Here is an 18,014-nt window from a genome sequence, read left to right on the forward strand (position 1 = left end):
TGGGGGGGAAGCTACTTATTATTATGTCTTTGACAGGTGTGCTTTGCTGGTCTTCTAACCCCCCCCCGCGTGGGGGTGGGGACCTGGAGACTAGGCTGTAGTTGCGGTGGTATAGGGTGAGGGTGGTGACTTGTCCGGGCGTTGTGCAGGGGAAGGGGGGCTCCGAGGTGTGAGTCTCCATTCATAGTGAGAGTGATGTGATCTTGGGTGAGTCTGAGCCTCCCTGTCTGCATCTGCGGAGGGAGATGAGAGTGGTCACCATATGCAGTGGTGGGGAAGAGTCATTGGGGCAAGGCGCCTAAGAGACGCTTTATAAACTCTCAGTCTGGACAAAGTTGGTGTGGTTCTATTAGGCTCTCTTGCCCACCCTCCCATCCCTGATTTCAAAGTCCAGTTTCTCCGAACAGTGTCGCGGGGTACGGGCAGCCTGAGTAGACTGCCAGGAGAGGCAGCTTGGCCCCATCACCCCCGCTGCAAGTGCTTGGGGAGGCTGAGTGAAGCAAAGCAGTGCCCTGCAGAGAGAAGCTGCTCCTCTGGGGTTGCTATGGCACCCTGTCCTGGATTTACGTCTCTCCTAAGGGAGCAAAGGGCAGAGGGAGGGGGAGAGAGGGAGCGGATGCCAGGTCCCTTCATCCCCCCTCCCATCTAGCTCTCTCTGGGGCAGAAGCCAGTAGGTAAGTAATGGGGGAGGAGCCCTCTGAGGGGGAGGGAAGAGCGTGCGCCCAGGGTGTTTGGGATGGGGGACACAGAGAGAGGCGGCAGAGCCCATGCCGAGTCCAGAAGCCAGCTGATGATGTTACAGGGAAGAAAAAAAGGGCACGGGAGCAGGTGTATGGAGGGGGGGGTGTGGGGGGAAGGCAGAGGGAGGGAGAGAGAAGCCATCTGGCAGCAGTCCCAGACTGCCACCACCTCTGCCTGGGCTCTCCTGAGAGAGCTGTCTTCAGTCCCCAGGGCAGCCTGGACTCGGGTCCCTGAGAGCTGTCCTGACCATGGGCACCAGTGCGGTGGCTGTGCCCCCCTCAGTCTGGGGGCTGCTGGGATGCTGTTTCCTTTGTGACTGGGCTCTGGGGGGTCCACAGCCCCTCCGCTCTCTGCCCCCACTGTCCTCCCAAGTCAAGCCAGGATCTGAGCCCAGGTGGGTGCCCCAGGAGGGTGCAGAGGCAGCCCTGGCTTTTCTTTACTCTGGAGATGCCCAGCAGCTGTCCGGGGCTAACTGCACTGAGCGCTACGAAGCCCAGGGTGCAGGAGCCCAGTCAGGGCCCCCCCCAGTCCTATGGAAAGCAGGGGTCACCCTTGCCCAGACTGCCAATTTCCTCAACATGCTGCTCCAAGCCAACGACATCCGCGAGTCCAGCGTGGAGGAGGACATGGAGTGGTACCAGGCGATCGTCCGCAGCGTGGCCGAGGGAGACCAGAGGGCATATCGGGCTCTGCTGACCTTTAACCCTCCACCTGGGGCCAGCCGCCTACAGCTGGCCCTGCAAGCCACCCGAATGGGAGAGGAGATCGTCCTTCAGGACTTGTCCAGGGACAGACTACAGGAGGAGAGCCCAGCCGTAGGCCCAGGCACCCCCGCTCTGCAGAAGCGGGTATTGATCAATGATCTAGGGAGCCTTGGAAGTCCCAAGTGGCCACGGGGGGATAGTTATGTGGGGGACGTGCGGCATGTAAGGTTGTCCCCCCCCTTCCTGGAATGCCAGGAGGGCCGGCTCCGTCCAGGCTGGCTTATCACACTCTCTGCCACCTTCTATGGACTCAAGCCGGACCTCAGCCCAGAGGCCAGGTAAGTGGGCTGGTGCAGGACTAGATGCTCTTGTGCAGGTGGGGCATAGGGGCACAACTTAGCCAGGTGTGCATGGTATACCACTTGGCATACACATGTGTGTCAGGTGCACAGATGTATATATTTGCATTCAGCTGTGTGTATTTGCAGCGAACTCTGGGAATCTGTAACTGCACTAACACATCCAGGTGTGGGTGTGCACACTGTGTATGAATCAATCCATGTACACAGAGGAAAGCACCTACAGGAATGTGCAGATATTCAGCGGCAGCTGGGCACAAGTCTCAGCCCCAGACCTGAGTAGTGGGTGGAAGGCAGGAGAGGTCGTGGTTGAATGGCAGTGACAACCCTGCACCAGGTGTCTGGGAGAGGCCAGGTGTCTGGGCACTCCAGGAGTTAACCCCACTGCTCGCTAATAATCGAGAGCTGCAAAGCGAGGCTCCTTCGAGGGAAGGCCATTCTTGGGGAGAGGCTAGGAACCGCTCCCCTTTCTGTCCAGAAGTTGACTGTGTCCCTAGGCTCAGGCCCAGGGCTACAGGCTCACATCAAGTAGGTCCCTCTCAACCTCTCGGTCCTGCACATGCTGCCCCAGGGGCTGGTGATAGTCCCTAAGTGACTGACTTCTTGCCTCAACTAGCGTAAACTATAACTGTGATTCCTGGCGGAAAGGCGGCAGCAGACGGGCACAGCACTGCCGGGCATTCAACAATCAGCATTGCTTTCCCAGCTGTGTCCCCATTCATTGCCCCCGGAGAGGTTCCCTGCAGGCTGCCAGACTCCTCGCCAGCAATCTCCCCACTCAGCCCAAAGCAGGGTGGGAACCTCCTTTGCTGTGATCAATTCAGGTCTGATTTGGGGAGGGTGAGGGGGTGTTTAGTAACTAAGCTCTGTGTGTGTGTGTGTGTGTGTACAACAGTGGGGAGGTGTGAAAATACAGATAGCTCATCAAAGTTCCAGCTCCCATATGTCTTGATATGTTGATAAGAACCACGAAATGATAGGATGTTGAAAGTTGAGCGAGGGGGATGCAATCTAGGAGTGAATTTGTTGCACAGTGAGGGTCAGTAGCACTAGAGAAAGGAAATGCATGTGTATGCTCTTGTCACCACACTGCTGTCACAGTGCTAAGGTGTGCAAAGCTCACATTGCTCCATAGCCAAGTCCTGCTAACTGTCAATTCACTGCCCTAGGGGGCAGGTGCAGATGGACATAGACCTTCAGAGCGTGGATGTGAATCAGTGTGCCAGCGGCCCAGGCTGGTACTCCAACACACACCTGTGTGATCCCAACAGCACCCAGGTAAGAATAAGGTCCAGCTTACTGTCTCATTTCCCATCACTGCCACCGTCCACCTCCCAGGACAGCTGACAAAGGCACACCTGCCTCTCAGGATTTCAGGGGAGTCCCCTTTTGATGAGAAAGAGATAAGATACCAGCTCACTTACAGCCTATCTCCATCCCCCGCCTGGGAGAGCCACCCTCATTTCTTTGGACTCTCAGGTGCTTCCTTGTCCCCTGTCCCTTCCAGGATCCTTTCCCAGGTGCCCCAGGCCCCTCCCCAGGGCCACCTTCAGAGACCCTATTAATTGTCTGCTTCCTTCCATGGATCATATTCTCCATGTCAACAGAGTGCTGGGCTCCTCCCTCCGGCTTGTGAAAGACACTCTGTCGGTGATTGTCAAAATAAGGGAACTTGCAGGTAGAGGTGTAGGAGGCATCTGAGCAAAGGAGGAACTCAACGAGCTCTGGAACTTGCGAAGCTGATGGGACCCAGGCCAGATGGGGGCAGAATCAAAGCCACAGATGTGAGAAAATCTGGATAATGGAAAGCACTGACTGATAATCCTAAAAGCCCAGTTCTGGGAAACTGGGCAGCCAGAGAACTAATCCAGGCCATGGTTACACTAATTGCATGCTTGTTCCTGAGCTGAACTGAAGCCAAGGCGAGCCCTGCAGGTTTCTGGAAGGTGGGGGTGGGGGAGTGGTTTGGGCATCTGCTCTTCTTCAGGCATGTATTTGGAGCTTTAAGTCCGGAGATGGAGAAGGCTCCCATTATCCACTTTTACATCCAGCCACCCTCACGTCTCCAGCACACACATACCTGATTGTGCAGTTTGGCAGGAACAGAACCCTTCCCAGTGAGCCAGGCATAAGAGGAAGCTGGACCATGGTTTCAGAGGCACCATGGTCTAGCCCTCCTTAGCCTTCCTGGTGAAGTTAGTTCCTGGGTAGGTCACCCAAGATCAACCTCTCCCTTTGCCCCTCAGAAGGCATTCCTAGTCTCTTCCTATGGCCAATATGGCCTCATCCATGCATTCAAGTCCCCAGCTCTGAGCCTGCTTTGTCCCCAGCTGAGCAAATTATCAATGGGTGGAGGTGGAATAAAAAGCTGGCCTTGGCATCCCACCAGCCTGGCATTACCCTGGCATTAGGGCTGGGGAAAGCAGTCCTATGCTTAGCCAGATGGAGGAAGCTGCCCCCCCACGGAGGCCTTTTCAGCCCGCCTGTGTGCCAAAGAGGAAGGCTTATGGGGACCCTTTGAAGCAAGATGTGACCGGGTTTGGAGTTCTCCCTACTTTCTCCTCTCCCAAGCACCCGGCTCTAGCAACAGCTGGGCACTGGGACATGAGACCTGTGAGGTTCCCATCACAGGGCCATGAACAAAAGGGCCATCTGTCCTGGGACTCTGCTTGGGGGACTGTTTGAGAAGAGAGGGAGCAGTGGGGGATAAAAATGGGGTTTCCAGAGTGGAAAGGGTTCCACGGCTGGGGTTCCCCTGTGTGGACCCACGTGCAGGAAGGTAAATGGGCACTCCACCTCTTCCAGGGAGATGTCCCATGTGGACACCTGTTGTGTGTGTCCTTCCTACAGTGTATCGCCCTGGAGGGCCGGGGCTTTGTCCTTGGCCGCTACCTCTGCCGTTGCCGACCTGGCTTCTACGGGACAAGTCATTCTGGGGGTACGTGTCTGTGAGGGCCGGGCATGACTTTTCTAGGCTGGGCTGGTTGGAGATGGCATCTGGGGAAGAAAAGCGGGTTGGGGAGAGACAATGGGAAGAAATGTGGGGAAAGGACAGAAGGTGAGAGAGAATCAGGAAAGGTAGGCAGAGCCCAACTTGGGGCATCTGTGCCTTCTGAGAAAGAGCCCATACCATGCTGACGTGCTGCGTGTTGACACGAGCCCTGGCCTGACATCACTTCTCCTGCGTCCCCTGGGGGGGACCGGCTATCTCATTTCTCCCTTCCAAAGTCTCAAGGGCTGCAGACCACAGAAGGGCAGGCAGGGGGCTGAGGTGAGAGAAGGCTGGGATCTCGGGATACAACCACTTCCCTCTCCCTGCCCCATCTTGTTCTTTGTAGGGTCAGAAGAGGGCACCACCCAGCCTACCGGGCAGCTTGGTTCCCTGCGAAGCAGCACGGAGAGGCTGCTGCGGTGCCGGCCGTGTCCCGAGGGCTGCGCCAGCTGCTTGAGCACCACCCCCTGCCTGGTGGAGGAGGCCTTGGTGCTGCGGGTGCTGGTGCTGGCCTGCCAGGCCTGCTGCGTGCTGGCTATCGTCCTGAGCATGCTGCTCTCCTACCGCTGCCGCCGGAGAAAGGCAAGGAGGAAGGCCCACTGCTCATGAATCCCACCTATTTGGGGTCTCCAGCATCAGCTGGACATCAGGGACTACCTAACACTAGCACTCAGGAGAAGTGGCATTTGGTCTTAATTCTTTTTTTTTTTTTTTAAGATTTATCTATTTATTTACACATACAAGAACCGGGATACAGGCCAGAGGTGCAGGGGGTGAGAGGATTCATCAAAGACAGAGTGGGGTGCAGAACAGGCAGATGGAGGAAGTACACTGCTGAGGGGAGCAGCGGGCAAGACAGGAGAAGTCTGCTGCACCATGTGAGTCAGCTCCCTGGCCGGGGCTCAAACTCGCGCTGCAGTGGCTGCGGACAGCTTCATAGTGCCGCGCTTTAACTCCTGTGCCACCAGGAAGAGCCTGGTCTTAATTCTTAATCTTACTACTTAATTCTTAATCTAACTCGGTGGGTGACATTAGGCATGTGACTCCCCTGTTTCCTCTTCTGTAAAGTGAAGACAGCAGACTTAAAAATGCACTGTGTAGGCACCAAGGAGATGATCTGTACGCTCACGCAGCTTCCAGTGGAGGGAGGAAGCAGACACGTCAATAAAAACACAGGCAGGGCTGCGGAGGGAAGCAGATTGCAGCAACAGCTCAGAGAAGGGATCCAGTCGTCCTGCCTGAGATGGAATGGGAAGGACTTCCCAGTCATTTCAGCCAGATCTGGAGGAATTTTACAGGGCAAAGAAGGGGTTATTGAGATGGGCGAGAGCAGTCTGACCCAAAGCAAAGCTTGAAGCAGTGCCTGACAGCCCTTCTAGCTCCTGCAACCTCTGGTTTGAGCCCAGGCCTGTAACTAGGCCCAGCTGGGGCTGGGAGCGGCATGGGGCTTGGCTGGCAGTCAGTCACGTGAAACTTTGGCCTCGGCCAGGCTCAGTCCAGTGGCATTAAGAGCCTGTGCTACGTAGGGGGGCCATGGTGATGGTTGCAGGGTGGGGGGATCCTTCATCCAGAGCCATTGAGTGACCCTAAAACAGGCCTGAGACCCTCCTATACCCCTGTCTGGGCTTTGTCTTCCTTACATGCCTCTTTCCTGTGTTCACAGAGGATCCGGGCATCTGGCATTGTTCTGCTAGAAACCATCCTTTTTGGGTCCCTGCTGCTCTACTTCCCTGTGAGTTTATGGCTATAAGCTGACTCCCCCTCCCAGAATCCCCCAACATCCCAACCTGACACCCTCTTAATTTCAGAGTCCTTTTTTTTCTACCTCTCTTTGGGGATTTCAGAGACCTCAAATCCACCCCCATTCATAGCCACAAATGGGAAACTAGTCTAGTGAGCTTTGCCACCAAATAGTCCTGGGTTAAAAGAGGTCTGTTATCGGCTGTGTGGCTTAGAACAAGTTAGCCAACTTCTCTGATACTTAAGTTGCTCCACTGCAGAATGGAGGTGGTGATGCCTCCATTGCAAGGCTGTCAGGACCAGCAAGGTGAATGGTACAGGCCTCACACTTGGCGGAAGTGCAGTGCCGAGCAGCTCTGCTGGTCTTGCCCCACCAGGTCTTCATCCTGTACTTGAAGCCCAGCATATTCTGCTGCATCGCTCTCCGCTGGGTCCGCCTGCTGGGTTTCGCCATCGTCTACGGCACCATTGTACTCAAGCTTTATAGGTAGGTGTGTGGCTGGCCTTGCCCTTGCACTGCTCATTCCAGGCCGCCCCTGCTGGGTTATGGAGCGGAGTTCTTCAGCACCAGACCCTCACTAGCTCCCCTCCCCTGCACCAGCAGGACCCATCACTATGGTCATTCCCTCCAACAGGCCGTAAGAGGACCTGACCCATGGAAGGGTCGGGTCCGCTGGTGTGTGGAGGAGAGGGAAGCAATGCAGAAGCCAGGTCTGGCCTGCTCTTGCTGCCCCTCCACCACCGCGCTCTAACCCTTGTAGAGTGCTCCAGATGTTTCTGTCTCGAACGGCACAGCGAGGGCCCCCCCTGAGCAGTGGACGTTTGCTTCGGCGTCTGGGGCTGCTCCTGCTGCTGGTGCTGGGCTTCCTTGTAGTGTGGACAGCAGGAGTCCTGGAGCAAGGCCAGCACACGCCTCTGGTGACCCAAGGCCACACTCCTGCCGGCCGCCGCTTCTACCTCTGTCACCATGGCCACTGGGACTACATCATGGTTGTGGGTGAGTCGCTTCTGCTGGGCACTGCGTCCAGCCTCGCTCGACCCCAGCCCAGCACCTCCGTGGGTCCTCTGCCTTGGTCTCCCAGCGCGGTACCTGGACCCTGGTCCATGATCCCCCAGCACCCCCTACAAAGAAAGCGGTGCCTGACTGCTGAGGTGGCACCCAGCTGTCTCTCCCCTCCACCCTACAGTCGAGATGCTGCTGCTGTGCTGGGGCAGCTTCCTCTGCTATGCCGCCCGGGCTGTCCCCTCGGCCCTCCACGAGCCACGCCACCTGGGCATTGCCCTGCACAAGGAGCTGCTGCTCTCTGCTGCTTTCCATGTGGCCAGGTAAGGACAGGCCCACCGACCTGACCGTGACTCTCCCACCTAGCCCTCCTCACCTCTCCCAGGTGAGTGTGAGTGTCCCCACCCCACAGCCACCCTTGCAGCACCGCTGTGTCTCAGCAAGGAGAGGAAGTCACCCGTCATCCTACCACACAGACTCCCTTCTTACCCCATGTCTCCCCCAAACCCAAGAAGGGGACATAGCCCCCCACATACTCCTAAGTCCTTCTCACTCCTAAGCCAATCTCCAGCACCCCTCTCCCTCCTCTCCACACAAACTCACTTCCCCTCACCTTCTTCCCCCCACTCCCCAGCCACCCAGCTGCAGGCCAGCTGAGCCCAGACAGGGGCCGGCCTGGCAGAGGCAGAGCCGTGCCCAGGGCAGTTCAGACCAGAGCCGTGAGCAGGTCTGTGGTGCAGGCAGCGGAAGAGGCCAGCTGGAGTAGTCTGCAGGCGGTGCGGGCCCTGGATCCTGGAGAAGCCGGGAGAGGGGTGCCCGCCGCACCCTCACCCAGCATCCCTAGCGATCAGCACTGGTGAGCAGTGAGACCTGAGGGAAGAGGCTCTGCCACCCACCATTCACGTTTCCTCTCCCACAGGTTTGTGCTGGTTCCCTCTCTACACCCAGACTGGACCCTCCTCCTCTTCTTCTTCCACACCCACAGCACCGTCACCGCCACTCTGGCTCTGATCTTCGTCCCTAAGGTGAGTCTTCCCCTCCTGGAAGGAGGCAGGTCCCAGCCCCTTCCTAAAGGCCTCTGTGGGGGGCTGCGAGGAAGCTGTTACCCACCTCCGATGCCCGAGCAAATGCCCTAAGAGGAAGGCTGGAGGGATCCTGTGACACTGTTGGAAGGTCAGCGGAGTCCAGAAATCCACTTCAATGTAGCTACAGGGATAAAGGGGACACTGAAGGACATGGCTATGAATGATAGGGTACCCCACCCCCACCCCAATGCCTGAGCTAGAGAAAATCAGAAGGAAGGATGTGGGGGAGTAAAACTCATTCAACTGTCAGAACTCCAAATCAGAGATCCCCAAAGGAAAGTCACGGTGCCTTGGGCTGTGGGAGGAGGTGGCCAGGGTGAGTGTCCTGCAATCATGCCCGCCCTGGCAGTTCCGGAAGCCTGGAGCTCCTTCCCGGGAGGAGATGGTGGGCGAGGCGTATGAGGACCAGCTGGACCTGCAGTGCTCCGGCTCCTACCTCAACAGCAGCGTCACCTCCGCCTGGAGTGAGCGCAGCCTGGACCCCGGAGACATTCGGGTGTGTGTTGTCTTCCTTACTCCTATACTTCTTTTTTTTTTTTAATTTATTTATTGAACGGGAGTACAAGGGGCTGTGAGCAGACTCACCAGAACCAGAGTGGGGAGCAGACAGGCAGATGGAGGAAGTACATTGCGAGGGCAGCATCAGGCAGGCAGGAGAGGTCTGTGTTGCCATGTGGGTCCCCTCCGGGGCAGGCGGGGATCAAACTTGCACTGAAGCGGCCTTGGCTAGCTCGCAGTGCTGCACTTTAGCCTGCTGCGCCACCAGGGAGGGCCCTCCTTTTATACTTCTATGGTCAGGGCAGGAGCGTACCCTTTCCACCCCCTGGCCCCAGCCTTCCCTCTAAGACCTGCTTCCCCATTTCACCATCACACTAAGCTCTACGCTTGACTCTTCAACAGAGGCCATATACCACCCAAGGGGAAAGGCCCCAAAAGCCCCAGAACTCAGATCCCTGTGCTCCACACAGTGGGCAAGATGGAGGCCGGGTAGCGAATGGAGTGCTGACACCAGGTGCCCGCCCGTCACACAGCGGGGGCATCGTGAGGGCCAGACTAAGAACGCTCAGTCACCTACACACTGGGGCGTTGGTGACCCGAGAGCCGAGAGCCCCACTGAGCAGGCAGACCTGGCAGCCATGGTGACCAGGGATGTCCATACACGGATCCTTTCCCTGGACCTGGAAAATCTTCGAGAAAGGGGAGTTCTTCCTGAGTCTTAAACCAGGAGAAAATCCTCTCTTGTTTTTCTGCTTAAGTGCATCATTGTTCTCATGGACCCTGAGAAAAGGCCCAGTGGATAAGAAACAGGAGACCTGCGGCTTAAGCCCATCATGTCATGCAACCTGAGATGTGGGAACGACCCCAGGAAACCATCTGCCTGTACTGTGCCTCTCCCCTGACTCCTACATCTCCCAGCTCCCCCTTGTCCAAGCTGCCTCTGCTTCTCACCCTCCTACACCCCCTTACCTTCTAAGCCCTGCCGCCCCTGCCTTTTGCCCTCTGGGTGTGGGCTCAACTGAGACCTTCAATTCAGCAGCGAGGCCAGGGTGGTGCAGTGCTGCAGCAAAGGCCCCTCCATCCTCCAAGTTTTGAGACAACAGTCAACCTACTCCCCCTATGCTAACTCTGGAAGCCAAGGGATCAAACACTTTCACAGCCCATTTCATTATTTCCACCCAAATATGGCCCTTCTCTGCCCCCTTGTCCATCAGTCTCATAGACCCCTCCCAAGGAGGCTGAGAGGGCAACCTGTCATGGTAACTTTATAGAAGAGGCAGTGATCAGAGCGGTCAAGAAAATAACCCCAAGCCGCATGATGGTGCAGCAGCCTCAGACCCAGATTTCTGTGCCCCCAGCAGGCCATTCCCCGCCAGCGCACTGAGCTCTAGTCAGGGGAGAGGCAAATACAGGCAGATGGTTTCCTAGAGTGTGCACACTGCATCCTGGGAGCTGAGCGGCTAGGCAGGAACTAGGTTGTCACTGGTCCTGCAGAATGGAAAGGTGAATCTTGAGTTTCAAGCACAGGGATGGGACATAACTTGATGGGAAAGAGATCCCCCAGGGGAAATAATCTAAATGAAGTCCAGGGGAGAACAGTGCAGCCAGGGATAGAAAGAGCTGTTGGCCCACCTCAGTCAACTCTGATTTTCTCTCCCCTCTCCCGCCCCCAGGATGAGCTGAAGAAGCTCTATGCCCAGCTGGAGGTCCATAAGACCAAGGAAATGGCTGCTAACAACCCCCACCTGCCCAAGAAGAGGGGCAGCTCTGGCCAGGGTCTGGGCCGCTCCCTCATGAGGTGTCTGGCTGAGGTCCCTGAGGCCCTGGTCCGGCAGCACTCCCGGGACTCGGGCTCCCCAGGGCACAGCAGCCTGCCAGGCTCCTCCCTCCACAGGCTCCTCAGCTCCAGTCTCCAGGAACCCCAGTGGAAACCAGCCCTCTGCAAGTCCCGCAGCACCTATGAGCATGACCACGGCAGGGACCCGCCTCTCCTCGACTCACTGCTGAGGAGGAAGCCGGCCAAGAAAGCTTCAAGAGGGAGCAGGGAGTCGGTGGAGGAGCCCCCTGTTCTGGGCTTCAAGTCTGCCAGCGCCCACAATCTGACAGTGGGAGGGAAGCTTCCCAGGGCCCCACTCACCTCCCTGCAGAAGTCGCTCAGCGTCATGGCTGGCTCCAGGGAAAAGGCCTTAATGGTCGCCGGCCAGGCCTACCTAGAGGAGACCTACAGACAGGCAAAGGAGCCAGAGGAGAGAAAGACAGCAGAGGTGGCCATGGCCAGTCCAGTGCAGAGGCCATCAGCCAGGAGGCTTGTGCAATCTCCATGGGCTCCCTTGTCAGCCCCCCCTTCCCCTGCCAAAAGCAGCAGTGGGGATAGCCCCCCTCCCTCTGGGAAACTTCAAGAGAACAATGTGGAAAGACGACCCCCCCCACCCACCCAGCACCAGGTCTCCACTCCCATCTTGGCCTTGTCTGGGCCCTGCCTAGGAGAGCCATGTATGCTGCCTCCCACCTCCACCTTGGCTCCAGCTCTGATGTCAGTCCCAGCCCCAGTCCCCACCCTGGCACCACGCCCAGCACCCGCCCATGGTCCCAGCATACTCACCTACATCTGCCCCTGGGAGAATGCAGAAATCAAGAAAGAAAATGTGGCTCCAGAGGGCCCCTCAGAGCCAGAGCGAGGCAAGCCCTCACTGGCCCCTGGTCGGGCCAGGCTCTGGAGAGCCCTCTCCACTGCCCCAGAGAAAAGGGGAGGTGGGGAGAGTGGGGTGCACACAGCGGATCTCCAGACTAAAGAGGACAGGCCCAAGATCATCTGTAAATCCCACAGCCTCAAGACCCCTGCTCAGCAGAGGTCCGTGCACAGTCTGGGACTGGCCATCAGGGCTCTGGCCCGTTCCAGAAGTGCATACAGAGAGAAGGAGAGTGGGGAGGGGAGTCCCAAGGGGGAGAAAGGCAGAGCACCAGGAGAGGGCATAAAGCCCTGCTCTCCCAGGCCAGGCCAGCCCAGGGCTGTGAGTAAGCAGACTGCCCTGGCCCCCTGCCATGATGAGGAGTCACTCCAGAACCGACAGAATGCACATACCAGCAGGATGCTCCAGGTCTGTCACCACGAGGGGAGCAGGGAACGAGAGGACAGAGGCAGGAGGACACTCCGGAGTGCAGGGAAGGAGAAAGCTGAGAGAGCAGTTAGAGCAGGGCCTGCCCCACTGAGGGGCACAGTGGGGGACAGGAATGCTGAGGGAGCAGGAGCAGCCCCCATGGGTGGACAGGAACTGCCCAGATCTGGCCGGCAGCCCCTGGGCAGTGCTGACAGCTGTGTGGTGGAGGTGTGCCCCTGGGAAGCTGCCGAGTCAGGGACCTGTCTGCCAGACAGCAGCAATAAGGCAGAAATCTGCCCCTGGGAGGTGAGTGAAGGCACCCCTGAGCTCAAGGCATTAAGACAAGACCTACAGGACTCTCAGGACGAAAGGCGGAAGGCCCCAGAAAAATCCCAGCCCAAAGATGTGGCTGTTATTGCTCGGAAGAGACCAGAAAGGCTGGTGAGGGGGCAGGAGGCAGTGTGTCCCTGGGAGAAGGCTGGGCCAGAGGACCCTCTGGCCTCTGACAGAGCCATGGGCAGGCCTGGAACAGGGAGAAGTGTGGAGGCCAGGGAGGCAGAAAATGTGGGACCATCCCAGCAAACGCTGAAAACATTCTTCTGCAAAGACCAGAAATCAGGTGGAGACCTGGAGTTTCTTTGTCCGTGGGACAGGACAGATTTCCAGGGCTCCTCCATACTCTCCACTCAGGCCCTAGGAGCCGCTGGGTACCCAGGGCGGCTAAGCAGTAGTGTTGTGGAGGTGTGCCTGTGGGAAGCGGGGGACACCCGTGCTGACAAGAGAGCTGACATCTGTCCCTGGGAGCTGGGTGGCAAGGTGGCAGGGAAGGAAGCGTGTGATGGAGCAGGTGGAGAATCTCTCCAGGTGGCGGGATGTTCTGGAGAGCCCGCGGAACAGACTGGGAAAGCAGCACAGGAATTAAGTCAGCAGCAGGGGTCAGTGCGTCCCTGGGGGGACACAGCCCCTGGGCACCCCAGTCCACGTCCAGACAATGCCTCAGCCAGGACTGGTGGCCTCAGCCAGGGAGGGAGCAGGTCCACTCAGGGATGTCCGCAGGAAAATCTCAGGCCAGGGGTCACACCTGCCAGGGCAGAGATCTGTCCCTGGGAAGTAGGTGAAAGAACAAGAGAAGACCGGACATCTAGATGGGCGCCAGGAGAAGACTCTCAAGAGGGTCAGGAGAAAATGCCTGGAACACTAGGAATCAAAGATGCCACCACCGGGGAAAAGACAGAGGGACAGATCCAAAAGCAGGAAGCAGTCTGTCCTTGGGAAAGTGTGGACCCTGACAGCTTCTCCCCACCACGAGCTCAAGGCAGAGAGCACCCCAAGGTCAGTTTCAGGGCATGGGGCAGTGTGGGAAGCAAAACTGCCGAGATCTGTCCATGGGACATGGAGGAGACCCTGCCTGCTGAGAAAGCAGAGATCTGTCCTTGGGAGGCGGGCGCTGGAGCAGGGGAGGAGAGGGCTTTGGGAGGTGAGGCCATTACGAAGCTGCCAGGCCACACAGGAAAGGCTCCTGCAGAGCCTGGCCCCAGTGAGGTGGCTGTTACTGCCCCAAAGGAGCCGGAGCGGCCAGCACAGGAGCAGGAGGTGGGCTGTCCCCGGGAGCGCTTGGCTCCGGCGGGCTGCACTCCGCACTCAGACACTCTGGACACTGGCAGACCAAGAGCTGGGTTGCAGGAACTGGACTGCATGGGCTGCAGGCCAGCTGAGGTATGTCCCTGGGAAGTGGGGGAAGCGCCTACCAGTGAAAAGGCCCAGACCTGTCCCTGGGACATGAGCAAAGAGACTGCTGGGAGGGGACCAGAAGATGGTGTGGGGAGTGATTCAGCAGGGTGGAGGGAGAAAACTTTAGAAAAGGGGCGACTCACCTCCCTTGAAGACACATCAAAGTGGGACACAAAACAGAGCCAGGAGCAGGAAGCTGTTGGTCCCTGGGGGGAGGAACCCCATGCCAGGGCCCCCGAGGTTGCAGACTTGCCCAGCCTGAACAGCAGAGGGGACGAGGGGCCTTGTCTGGAAGTGAGTGATGAGGCATCCGAGGACGGGGACCCGAGACGTGACCCACAGACGAATGGAGGGACCCCAGAACATACCACACGAGAAAAAGCTCCTCCTGCAAAAGCTGGAGAAGTCATTGCAGAAGATGAGAAAGAAACCAGCAGCCAGTCACAGGTGCACAGCGTAGCACCCACAGGCTCTCTGTCCAGCCCCGACCTTCGGGGGCCCTGTCCAGGGGAGACTGGCCCTCAGCGACTGCCCGGCGCGGGCGGCAGGGTGGCCCAGGGGTGCGCAGTGGAGGTGCCTGTCCTGAATGCGCCTGCCCCTGACTGTGGTGCCAGAGCGGAGACCCCCCACTCAGACGAGACTGAGAGACTCCCTGGGAGAGGGGTGTCAACACACCACGGGGTGGGGGGCTCTCCAGAGAAGGGGAATGCCCCAGAAAAGCTAGGATCCAAAGTTGTGGCAGTTCAGGAGAAGCCAGAGAGGGCAGGTAGGAAGCAGGAGGCTGTGTGTCCCCAGGAGAGTAGGGATTGTCGGGGGCTGTCTCCACAAGCAGCCCCACAAGCCTGTGCCAGAAGCAGTTCTGAGGCAGCGGACAGTATGAGGGCCAGGGGAGTCCAAGTGTGTCCATGGGAGGTGGAAGAGGCTCCCTTTGTCAGAAAAGCAGAAATCTGCCTTTGGGGAGCGAGTGAAGGAGCAGAGACAGGGGGGCTGGAACAAGACCTGGACAGACAGTCCCAAGAGCAAGGAGGGAGGTGCCTTCAAAAGGCAGGATCTGGGGGTCTGGAGGATACTTTTCGAAAGAAGCGGCCCAAGTCAGCAGAGAGCAGGAGACAGTCTGTCCCTGTGGAGACACGGATGACTGGGGGTGGGGGAGGACTCTCCAGATACTGACCAACCTGAAGTCAGTCCCTGGGGAGCAAGCAGGCTGGGGAGCAAGATGGAAGAGCTGTGTCATGGGAAATCACAGATCCAGAAGGAAATGAAATAAAGCACACCATGGCAGACACCTGTCCTTGGGAGGGACTGGAACCTCCGCTGGACTCCGGTCTCCTGGCTTTAACAGCCACTCAGACAGAAGTATTTTCACCGACAGCAACTGAGAAACCACCATGATTTGTCCAACCATGGCACCAATCATGTCCACAGGCCTACGGGGAGCTTCTTTCTGGAAAGCAAAAGCCCCACCCAGAGGTGAGCAAGTCAGCAGGTACTCCTCTGGAAGTGGTTGAAGGATTCCAAGGGCCTTTGGCACTTTGCACAGGAACTAGCTTAGGCGCAGAGTCAAATCTCCAAGAAGCTGAGCCCAGAAGTCTTCCTCCAAACTGAAAGCCAAGAAGTTGCTTCTAAAGCCTATGTGACGACGCCCCCCACCAACAGTCTATCCTTGGCCCAGAGATGACAGCTCCATCAAGTGAAACATCAGGCAGCTAGATTTTAGGGGCCATGTCCTTTCTGAGTCCTAGGTGTTCCCCGAGTGGAATGAAGGCGCCCTGCCACGTCCCTCCCAAGGCCAGGAGTCAGCTCGTCCCAAAAACAAATTGTACAATAGGATGCAACTTGGGCCTGACAGGAAGTGCCACCTGTCTTAATTTCTGACTCTTCTTCCTGCTCCAGGGAACAAAGACCAGACCCCTGCTTCTTTTTTTTTTTTTTTAAGATTTATTTATTTATGCATACAGAACTGGGGTACAGACCAGAGGTGTGGGGCGATGAGAGGATTCACCAGAGACAGAGTGGGGAGCAGAACAGGCAGCTGGACAAAGTACACTGCTGAGGAGAGCAGCAGCTCGGGTAATAGGAGAGATCTGCTGCGTCAGGTGGATCACCTCGGGTGTCGAGGATAGAAGTAACACCGAAGCGAAGAGGCTACGGACAGCTTCGCCGTGCTGAGCTTTAACCCTCTGCGCCACCAGGGAGGGCCCAGACCCCTGCTTCTAACAAATCCTCCCCCTATAGCTAGAATAGTCAACACAAGCCATGTCTGCTGGACACTGGCTTGTAAACAGACGTCAGAGGTGAATGGAAGTCAGCAGTGCCTGGCCTGTGCTTTCTCCTAGGGAAGCTCCATCCTCCTTAAGCCTGCAGAGCTCTATTTTTAAAAAAAAACTAAACCACTTAAGGCCCTCCCTGGTGGCGCAGCGGGTTAAAGCACAGCACTGAGAATCTAAAGCCGCTTCCGCATGAGTTCGATTCCCGCCTGCCTCGGAGGTGACCACATGGCGTGGCAGACCTCTCCTGACCCGCCCGCTGCTCCCCTCAGCAGTGTACTTCGTCAGTCAGCCTGTTCTGTTCCCCACTCTGTCTCTGGTGAAGCCTCTCGCCACCCCTGAGCCTCTGGCCTGTACCCCAGTTCTGTATGCACAAATAAATAAATCTTAAAGAAAAAAAAAAAACCAGTTTAAAAAAAAAAAAAAAAAAAAAAACCCTTAAAAAACCCTTTGAATTCAAGCACAGATATAAATTGGGGGGGACCCAAAAAAGCTCAAAAAAGATGGCTAAATGTCCGAGTCTTCATTTTGAATTTAGAACTGAAGTTTCTGCTTTACCAGCCCTTGTACCTGGCCTGCTTGACTACAGTGACAGTCAGTAATATTTATATTCTCATCAACAGCTGGCACCTAAGGCAATCTTAGTGACAGAGAGCACAGGAAGAAAGCCAATGGCTCCAGGCGCTCTCCACGCTGGCCGTGGGGCGGGCGGTCTCCCTCCCAACGCCCCATCCCAGTTGAAGAAGTTCACTTCTGGGTAACTTGATGTTCTCCCCTTCTTCCTGCACTATCGCTTTGCGTCTCCAGAGTTCATCTCACTGGCTTATTCTCTGCCTCCTAGTCTGTTAGTGCCGCCATCAAAGGGATCCCTTTGTTGCCACTGCTGGTGGGACCAAGGGAATCTCTGGTTCTGATACAAGAACCAGCCCAGATCACTTACACAGTAACATTAATCCTCTTCCTGAGAAGCACAGATACACAGGAGTTATTTCAGCCAGCACCGTGATCAGCCCACAAACAGCGCTGGGTCAGGTTAGAGGCCTGGGGCCACGCTAGGGCAGTGCATGTCCACAAAGCCTTCTTTCTAAGGGAGCTCTGTCTCCTTAGCTCGGCTGTTTTCTCAAGTCCTGGTTAAGCAGCCCTAGATAAGAGTACTAGAATTAGATGATACTACCAGAGGGAAACAGAGGAGGAAAACATTGACCAAAAAGGTTCCCAGACTACCAGGGGTGAGGTGGAGGAAAGGGAAAGGCTAACCATGGCAGATCTGGGCAGGGGCACTAAAGAGGGCAGTGAGTCCACCCTTTTGCCATTCACAGGGAAGGAAAACACAAAAAGGATCAAATACCCAAAACACACATACACACACACATACAAAAGATTCTGCATGTAAATACCCTGGGTAGCACAGGACTTCAGAGAGAGGCAAACAGCTCCATTTCCACAAAGAGCAGGAGTGGAGTCGTAGGTTTTGAGGAACAGGTGGACAGATGCCGTCTAGGCCCTTCAACTTCCCCAGGCCCCACCTGGGCTTTCAGGCCACATTAACAGCTGTGTTGTTGCTCTCGGTCCAGCTACCCTGAGGCAATGCAGACGTGGTTAGGGGCACACCTCAGAACAACCGGTGGGGTCTGATCTAGGTAGGAACAGAAAAGTTGTCCCTATATTTACTGTAGTGAAGTTACAGGGAAAGAAATAAAACTTGCTTCTTCTTGGCCATTGTAGTTGATTTTAGCTTTTTCATTATGGTGATTTTCTTCAGTGTTACAGTAGCGAGGTACAGCAATGGCAAGGCC

At 56.7% G+C, this 18,014-nt stretch overlaps 1 protein-coding gene across 1 annotated transcript; it reads left to right on the forward strand.

Annotated features, from left to right (window-relative positions):
- The first annotated feature begins 989 nt into the window (after positions 1-989).
- GPR179 (G protein-coupled receptor 179) lies at positions 990-15,343 on the forward strand. Its single transcript, XM_004684986.1, has 12 exons — positions 990-1,783; positions 2,974-3,082; positions 4,655-4,742; positions 5,143-5,378; positions 6,460-6,528; positions 6,914-7,023; positions 7,298-7,533; positions 7,724-7,862; positions 8,459-8,564; positions 8,974-9,120; positions 10,796-15,042; positions 15,133-15,343. Exons 1-12 carry the CDS (start codon positions 990-992, stop codon positions 15,341-15,343), a joined length of 6,492 nt encoding a protein of 2,163 aa, XP_004685043.1.
- Positions 15,344-18,014: the final 2,671 nt, after the last annotated feature.

This window comes from Condylura cristata, unplaced genomic scaffold (assembly GCF_000260355.1).
Source record: "Condylura cristata isolate star-nosed mole 26May11 unplaced genomic scaffold, ConCri1.0 scaffold00017, whole genome shotgun sequence".
In the NCBI taxonomy this organism is placed as follows: Eukaryota; Metazoa; Chordata; class Mammalia; order Eulipotyphla; family Talpidae; genus Condylura; species Condylura cristata.

Bases quoted from the DNA above. Each gene is read 5' to 3' on its own strand.
- GPR179 (XM_004684986.1), top strand. From the start codon at position 990: ATGGGCACCAGTGCGGTGGCTGTGCCCCCCTCAGTCTGGGGGCTGCTG. The intron at 4,743-5,142 runs GTACGTGTCTGT...TGTTCTTTGTAG, and splicing joins CGGGACAAGTCATTCTGGGG to GGTCAGAAGAGGGCACCACC. The intron at 7,863-8,458 runs GTAAGGACAGGC...CCTCTCCCACAG, and splicing joins GCTGCTTTCCATGTGGCCAG to GTTTGTGCTGGTTCCCTCTC.